The following is an 8,781-nucleotide window of genomic DNA, read 5'->3' on the forward strand; positions in this document are numbered from 1 at the left end:
TGTACATCACTCACTCCCTTGGTTCCCAATGCTACCAAAACCCCAAATAACACCACAAGCCCAGGCCACCGCCTTGCAGCCCTGCCAACTTCCCAGGGAGGTGGGAGAGCCGGCGAGCCGGGGGCTCTGTGGGCTGCTCGGGGGCTAAACGCAAGTATTGCAGTGCTGCAGAAGTGGGAATTAGTTCCACTTTCTGCTACACATATATTTATTTGATTAGTCTAATATACTGCATTATTATTTACCACATGCAAATCTCTTCAAACTGATTAAAGCTGACATTTCAGCTAAGAGATGAGATCTGGAAAGAAGTAATAAGGAAAAATTATTTCACAAGCTTTTGCACTTTAGATTTGCAGGGAGGATCGATTACATTTAAAATTTAAGGCCCAGATCTGGTCCTAAATCTCCTTTAAGGAAAAGGAAAGAATTAATTCCCTAATTTGTTATATTTCAGCTTTACAGGCTGGCTCAGCAAAACCCAAGGGAGTTTGCACAAGATGCCGTTGGTTTTGAATGGTGGTTTTGGATATGACTGGAAGGCAGCAGTGAATGCTAGTTTGAAAAATACCATGTTAACACATTTATTATCTTTAGGACCTTGAGAATTATGGCTATCTATATGGCTATAGAATTACTGTGGAACTAGTTGTTTCTGGGTCACCAAAGGAAACTTGTTAGCTATCTATCTGGATATACTTTTCATCACACAGGTTTTTATTTACTGCTTTCTTCTGGTGACCAAATAGTGCTCGGTGCTATACATTTATAAAGCACAATCCCCATTTCAAATAAAAGGTGACAAAAATGGTCAGTTAGACTGTGGAAAGTATATTTTGCAGAGAGAAAAAGAGAGGGAGAGTTTTGCGGTGATGAGTTCATTCCCACAGCAGCTATATGGCCATTGTGATTTTTCGTAAAACAGGCGTTGAAAGGTTAAAGACCAAATAAAGGTCTAGTTTTCAGAGGTCCAGGTATTTTATAGGGTTGAATACCCTACAGCCTCCTTCGCATGAACCTGTAAATGAGAACCTCCCCATAAAACCTTGCTTACGCTTGCAAAAATGAGATGTTTAGCTCTCCACAAGTAATAGTATTGAAAGCTTTTTCCAGACAGGGGTCAGACCCATTTTATTGTAAGTGCGCATCTATTCAAAGTGCAAAAGGACTGAGCTAAAGGACATCTCAATATTACAGGGTTGTTACTGCAGCTCCAGACTAAACAACTTGACCGAGGCTAAAGTATGAATTGGTGCCAGAAAGCAGGGCTGGAAGTCACAGTGCCTAGCCTGGCCTTCAGAGCAAAAGATGACATTCACAAAATGAGTAAAAAATGTGGTGGGCAAGTCTACGTAGGTTTGACATCTTCATTCGTCTCAGATTGAATTGAGATTGACTCCGTGGGCTAACATTGAAGTCATTCATCCAGACAAGGTCTATCCATGACAGGCATTTAAAGCCTTTACTGGAAAAAATTCCTCCCCAAAATGGGAATAAGAAGAAGTTTCCATTATAAAATGATTGTGACAACTCAGCTGTTACTTTTTTGCCCTCAGCCTAGAAAGCATTTCTTGCATTCTTGTCTCAGCACACTACCTTAGCAGCCCTTCATGTGCAGCACCATAGTAATTTATCATTACCCAGTCTCCAAATTATTCTAGTGTTGATTAAATTAGTAAATGCAATCACAATCTGATGCAAGTTAATTGAGAGAATTTATTTGGCCCTGACAGTTTTATGCATGTTTGATTAAGTATTATAAGGTTTGTTTTTGATTTTGCATAATTTAACTTTAAATCCTGCACTGGGGGGGGCCATCAACTATTAATGACCAAAATAAACTCTTTTAAGATGCATATATTTATGATTTATTTCTAAACGCAATATCTTCCAGATTTTTTTGTTCTGTTGCCAAAGTGACAAATATGTTTAAAGTAATATTTTGAGCCATTCGGTTCACGCTATAAATCTTGTGAAATATATACAATTCATTAAAAGTTCTGAAAGAAGTACAAGTTAGCATTTATATTGCAACAAGTGACATATAAATGTGTATGTTTGTCTTCGAAGCGTGCCATAAAATATATCAGCACTAGCTGGCCGCTGTGACTAGTACTAATGGCCCGCTCTCTGGGCTGATGATAAGTTTCATCACAAATCTTCAACGCTGTCAACACAAAACTGTTCAATCAACAGGAATATGAGTTGTGTCTTTAGTAAAATTAGCACAGGAAAGAAATACAACCCAGAGCGCTGCTGGAGTGTTGTGGGCGGGTTCCCTCCAGGCTGAACTACAAGCCCTGCTTCAGGATCTTACCTCTTTGAATGTCAAAGCTTCAATTCACGCCTGACCTGAAAACAGTTTATTTTTTTATGAAGATACACATGCATTGAAGCAGCAAAGGGGTCAAAGCATTTCAGGCAGAAAACTGAATAGGGCCATCTTGCTCTTTTGTCATACTGACCCAAGAAATTAAAAGGGTCAGTTTTGGCACAGATGCTGCTGCGCCGCCCCCTTGCACACAGGCATTTAGGTTGTGGGGTTGCTCAGTGGAGCTGCCTGGTTTTTTTATTCTGGAGGATAGGAAAGACCTTTCCCACTCTGAGGGGTTCCTTCAGGATGCCAGGAGCGCCCCTTTGCAGCACTTGCATTCAGCAGCATCCCTGTAATTCTCCAAGGGGAAGCTGCAAAGCCAAAGCACCTTTTATAATTTTGTTGCTTGGGCTGGAAATCCCACCTCTGGGCTGTGGCACCAGTCCCAGGCAATGGCGGAGGGAAATAAGTGGAACACGGCTCTCCTGTTATCTTAGTCACCAAACAGATGTTCCCAGTTTCATGCTATTGGGAAAATGCATCGGCTTTGCACCTCCCTTTCTCCCTCCCACCCAAAGCTGTGTGGGAGACACAAGAAATGGCAATTTGCTAGGAGTACACCGCCGCTTATTACCTTGCCTATAATTTCCCCATGATGTACATCCTGCACCTCAGGCCCTTCACTGTATTTGCAGAATAAAACTGCTCCGTGGGGCATGTGGATGGGGCGGAACTGGAACCGAGCGTGAGCAGCAGCGAGGCAGTTGGGACGCTGGGAGGTATTTGGCTTGGTGCCTCAGCTGCCTGTGCAATGCAGCAGGTCTTAGCGTTGGCAGATGGCTTGAGTTATTGCTATTTAATGTTTTTCCACTGTGGTAGTGCCTAGACGGCAAGTGGGGCAGGGAGCCAGTGAAAAAGTTCTGTATTCTTTCCATTATGGAAAGTAATTTGTGATTAATTCTAAGGGAAAAACAGCAGGGAGGAAGTTTTATGTTCCTTCTCTATATATCGCTTTTGAATTTTCCTCCACCTGTTTGTTTTTTAAGAACTTTGTGGATCTTTTTGACCTCCACAGACATCTGGGGGTCCTCCGTTTGCAATTTTAGCACCTTGCTTTTCTAAAAGTGCTTGAGTGCCTTCAGTGGGGCAAGGCCCTGAGTGAAGCATGGCCCCTCCGGGAGCACAGGCAGGATGGGCTCTCCTGGGACACGGACCCCTACTACGTAACTGCCAGCGCTGCCCCAGCCATCCTGGCTCAAGGGTTCTGGCGGCATCCACCTCGCCACGAAACCACACTCGGGCAGAAAAGGCCTGAGCGGTGAGCGACTTGGAGAAATCTTTGCCATGCTGTTGTTTCAAGCAACGGTGTACGTGCTGCAGGGGATCCTGCTGCAAGGGATCCTGCTGCAGGGGATCCTGCTGCAGGGGGTGCTCCAGCACCCTCAGGACAGGGCCCTGCCCTAGGCCACGGGCAGCTGAAACCCCGCCATGTGATGCCGGGCTGAGTCGGGCCCTCGATCCCCTCAGCGGTCGGGTTAACGTTCGAAACGACCCTCCCAGGCCTGGGCTGCCTCGGCCCGGCGGTGTGCCACCCCTGCCCGCCCCACAGCCGGCGGCGCCCCCCCCGGCACGGCCGCGGGCGCAGGCCGCTCCCCTCGCCCCCACCGCCTCCCCGTTGCCCGGGCAACGCCGCTGCCTCCCGCTTCCGGCCGGCGGGGGCGGCGCGGCGCGATGACGCCATCGCCGCGCGCCTCCCCGCCCGCTCCCCGCCCGCTGCCGCCGTCGCCGCCACCGGCCGGAACCGGAGCGCCGCTGCCCCCCGCACATGCGCATTGCGGCGCTCGTCCGTAGGCCCGGGCCTTCCATCAGCCCGGGCCCGGGGCGCCTGGCCTCGGTGGCCGCCGCCCGACACGGGGCCATGGGCAGGACGGTGAGTGCGGGGCGACGCCCCGGGGCTGAGGCCGGGGGGAGGCGGCGGCGGCGGTTGCCCGGGCCTCGCTCTCCTGCGGCGGCCGCCTCCGCGATGGGTCCCGCGGCGAGGGGCGGCGCGGGCGCCGGGCCTGGTGGGTGCGGCAGCGCTCGGTCACCGGCCGCGGGGGGCCGTGGGCCGCGGGGTCTCCGGGCCTGGCCTGTCGGCGCGGCCTGCGGGTGCGGGCCGGCCCCGGGGCCCCCGCGCCCCCCGCCCTGGCCACGCCGGCGGAGCTCTGCCCCCCTGAGGTGCGTGGCAGCCGTGGCCCGGTGGCCGTGCCCGCCTGTCACGGCCGCCCGGCTGGCAGGGCTCCACGTTGGCTGGGCTGGGACCTCGCAGGCCGTGGGGAAGGCCTGGCGGAGCTCCCTGCCCTCAGGTCCCTTCCCAAGTGGATTCGGTTTAATTGAGGGTCTGGTAGGATGTAGGAGGAGTTCGAATTTCCCCTCCTTCCGCTACTCCCGCTTTGATTTATCAGCGTTAACCTTTATTTGTCATTGTCCCTAACCTTCTTTGGCTCCTTCTGGAACACTTTGGGCTCACTGGTCCTGACTGATGGTGCTGTCATCTGCAAACGTTGGGGTCTTTCTGTCATCTTTTCTCCTCCAAGAATTATGAGCACCCTGAGCACCAGCAGACCTTGCCTGCAGTGTGTGAGATGAAGAGAAGTAGCACTCCATTTTGGTAGCTTTCTCATCATACGCTCTAATTTTAAAGGAGAGGGAGTGAAAACTCATCTAAGTGAATAGTTACTCAGAGTTTTAACTTCTTGCTGAGGCCACCGTTAATGTGATGCATGGGGTAAACGGCAGCGTGGCTGACATCAAGTTGCCAGGGCCTTAGAGCTGAAATCCTTTGAGCTGTAGGATGATACCCAGAAGAGACCAACTCGGCTTTCCAGCCTCACAGCAATGTTCTTTAAAATAGAAAGGCCCGAAAAAATGGTCTTGAGGAATGGGTGTCCAAATCTGTTTCTAGGCATTGTGTGCCAACACACAGGCTGGGGGCCTGCCCTTCTGTATTCTGTTTGGAAAACGCTGGCTGTGTGTGCTCTCTGCATTGTGTTTCACGTGCCCTGGATGAACGGTGATGGCCGTGATGATTCTGTGATTTTTCTCTGTTTCCTGTCTTTGTGTATAGCATTGTGAATACAAGCTAGCTGATTGTTTCCAGCATGTATCAGTGAGCTGTAATATGTGTATTCAGGAGTGCATGATTCTTGTCAGAGTCTTTGTGGGATTAAAAATTCATGCTTGGGGAGGTGGGGCTTGGAGTTCTCAACTTTTTAACACACAAGACGAGCAAATTGAAACTTACTCTCTCATTTTATCTTTTAGATCAACTCACATGTAGAGTGTTGTGAGTCTATGAAGCACCTTAGCAGTTTCTTTCACTCTTCCTAGAAGGCCAGGTATCACAGAAAAACTTCACTTTTTTGTTACAAGAATTAAGTGGCATCCAGAAACGGCAGCGGATTACCGACCTTCTGCTGAGTGGATGGCAGCACCATTAAAAATGTAATATTTCAGGAAGTTTTTTATTCTCACAATGTTCCTCCGCTCTCATGGCTGTTTCAGTGTTGATATTTGAGTTTATCTCTACCAAAGGTTATTTGTTTATGTGGTGGGCACAGTAAATGGGAACAAGCTGCTGCTGCTCATGAAGAGTAACTCTCTGCAGCTGAGCCGCTGGAGTGGTTCTCTTGGATTTATCTGTAGAAGGTTTTGTCAAAATGAAAACCCCTGTTCTAAAACAGGGCTCAGGTATGAAGCTGGTGTGTTGTTTGCCACGCAAACTGCAGCTCGTGGAAGCGGAGTTTGTGCTCTGTCACTCAGGCATGGTCTTGCTGAGCACTCTAATAATTGCCCACTGATTTCCTCTGGCTGCTGAGGGACTCAGATTAAGTAGCTACGTAAGAGTTTGCTGGAAAATGATGAGCTGTCTTTTGTGTCCTGGTGAAAGTGGTTGTAAGGAGAGGCTGCATCATCAGAAATTGAATGCTCTGAATCCAGAGTATGTGGGTTTAAACCTGTCTTGTGAATTTAGTTCTCAGAAAGTATCTCTGGAAACACTTAGCAGTATACATGCAGCATGTGGGAAGCATGTTTGGTTGCATGCTCCAGTCACAAAACTATGTTGTTTTTCAGAAGGGTTGGTTTGGTATTTGACCAATTTGTGTGTCTTGCAAAATACATTCTTGTAACACACTTCTGAGCTGCTTAGTATTTCCTTACAGACAGGAAATTATGGCAAAGAGGCACCTAAAATTATGAGGGTGTCTTTGGTAATCGAGAACAGACTTCAATTTCCAAAATTCCTTAATCATAAGTCAACCTGTTCTCCTTTTTATTAGTCCCTGGTTCATGTAGAGCCAGCAGGTTGCCTGTAAATTTCTGTAATGGCAAAAAGGAATTAGAACCTGGGGCCAAGCAGAAGAGATCAGAACTGCAATTTCCATTTACATGTAATCTGAGGCAGGAAGCAGTGAACAGACTTACCCAGTGATGCACATTATATCAGAGGGGTTTGATATCAAAGCACAATTTCCTGCAGCCTTATAATTTGTGATTAGTTTTGTTAGTAACAAATTAAAAAAATCCTGAAGTAACTTTTAAATTACTTTAGTTTTTATTTTAAGAGTAATAGGATTTCTGGTTCAACAGAGGAAAGATCTGGCCAGATCAGACCCAGGCATTCAGAGCGCCTGGGTGTGTGAGGAGGCTGGGGAAGTCCCTGTTGTTTTCTAGCATTATCTGATGAATGTATTGTCATTTCATAATTCCCGGAATTTGGCACATCATAAGCCTGGGGTGAAGCACAGAGCAGCTAACAGGCTACTGCTCATCACTCACATAACAACAATGGGTGTGTGGAAGGATGTTAGGATTATAAATCCTAAACACTCCAGAGATCAAGATATTTCACTTATCTCTGCAGGTCCCAAAGGGAGAAATAAGCTAGTAGATGTCTTTGAAAGGCTGCCCTTGCCATTGGGTGCAATGACAGTGAGACTGCAAGGCTCGTCTGAGCAAGGGGAGGTACATCCTGTAGAGTGTGAAAAACATGATTGCCTCATTGTTCTTGCAAGACCTTCCATTATTTTCAGTTTGTTTATTTGGTGAAGTTTTGCCAAGTTTTGCAATGAGCAGAAATCTAGAATCACTGCTGTGTCTGGGCTGTGGAATTCACTTGCAAAAGTACTTAGAGAACTTTCTTTTTTTTTTTTTCCTTTTAAAAGAAATATAATCCAATGCAAACCACACATGTTACTGCTGCTGCTCAGATGGGTGGACTGTTGCAGGATTGCTTTTCAATTAAGAAGGATCTGTGAAGTAGCTAGGATAATTCCAGAATAAAGTTCTTGTCTTTCCTGCATTAACGCTGTAAAGCTTATAACAGGTTGTGGCTAGCACTGACATTGCATGCTACCAGGGAGCCATTTGGAATCTGGTTTGGTGACGATGGAAACAGAATTGTATTTCTGTATGTCTGCCTCGTAAACAATGACCAAAGCAGCAAAGCAAAGTTGTTTTAAGCAAAGAAGTTGAGTTTTGCAAAGCAGTTGTAAGTAACCACCCAGCCAGAGAGTATCTGCCGTGCTGCCTCTCCTCCTGCTGAGGCTACTTAAATGTGTTTCCCTTCTCTGCCTTCCTGCAGGTCTCTTCCTTCCTGGAAACTCAGCAAAGAGTTAGCATTCCCAGGCTGTTGGATCTCTTCCATGTTAATGGATAATATTTGATATGTGCCCTGTAAATCCTGCCCTGGGACTCCGTGACCGGTGGGGTGCCTGATGCCTGTAATCCCCATTCCCCGCCGGGTCCGTTCGTTCCACGGCCCCCACACGACCTGCCTGCATTCGGCCTGTGGCCCGGTAAGGACCACTCACTTGGTGCGTACCAAGTACAACAATTTCGACATCTATCTCAAATCCCGATGGATGTATGGATTCATTCGTTTCCTGCTGTACTTCAGCTGCAGCCTATTTACCTCCATCCTCTGGGTGGCACTCTCTATCTTGTTTTGCCTTCAGTACCTTGGCATCCGGATCTTTCTGCGTTTCCAGTACAAACTCTCCATCATCCTCCTCTTACTGGGGCGAAGGCGTGTAGACTTCAGCCTCATGAATGAACTGCTCATCTATGGGATTCATGTGACCATGCTGCTAGTGGGGGGGCTGGGATGGTGTTTCATGGTATTTGTGGATATGTAAATAAAACAAGCGCATGTGGGCTGAGAAGGTGACTTTTCTTCTACCCAAAATGTGTCAATATCCTCTTTTCTTTTTTTATATAAATTAATTTATTTCAGTGCTACTTTTTATTGATAAATTAACGTACTTGTCTCTGGAATTTGTATTTTTTGGAGGGTTGAGGTGCCATATGGATTATCAAAGTGCAACACTTGATTGCGTGGTTTTTTTCTTTGCACAGCGCAAGTTAATAGAAGTTTCTTCTAATCCATAGAAGCTTATCTTGCTGCTGTTCCTGTATTCCTGTGGGCA

At 47.3% G+C, this 8,781-nt stretch overlaps 1 protein-coding gene across 2 annotated transcripts; it reads left to right on the forward strand.

The window, feature by feature from the left end:
* The first annotated feature begins 4,058 nt into the window (after nucleotides 1-4,058).
* Nucleotides 4,059-8,517, forward strand: TMEM250 (transmembrane protein 250). 2 transcript variants are annotated; one of them, XM_055720058.1, is made up of 3 exons: nucleotides 4,059-4,244; nucleotides 5,618-5,797; nucleotides 7,938-8,517. In XM_055720058.1, the coding sequence occupies exon 3, from the start codon at nucleotides 8,071-8,073 to the stop codon at nucleotides 8,488-8,490; it is 420 nt and encodes a 139-aa protein (XP_055576033.1). In that variant the 5' UTR covers nucleotides 4,059-4,244; nucleotides 5,618-5,797; nucleotides 7,938-8,070; the 3' UTR covers nucleotides 8,491-8,517. The 2 variants fall into 2 exon arrangements, with proteins under 2 accessions (XP_055576033.1, XP_055576035.1); XM_055720060.1 differs by lacking the exon at nucleotides 5,618-5,797.
* The last annotated feature ends 264 nt before the right edge of the window (nucleotides 8,518-8,781 follow it).

Source organism: Falco cherrug, chromosome 9 (assembly GCF_023634085.1).
Source record: "Falco cherrug isolate bFalChe1 chromosome 9, bFalChe1.pri, whole genome shotgun sequence".
NCBI classification, from domain to species: domain Eukaryota; kingdom Metazoa; phylum Chordata; class Aves; order Falconiformes; family Falconidae; genus Falco; species Falco cherrug.

Excerpts from the sequence above, each read along its gene's own strand:
- TMEM250 (XM_055720058.1), top strand. The coding sequence starts at position 8,071 with ATGCCTGTAATCCCCATTCCCCGCCGGGTCCGTTCGTTCCACGGCCCC.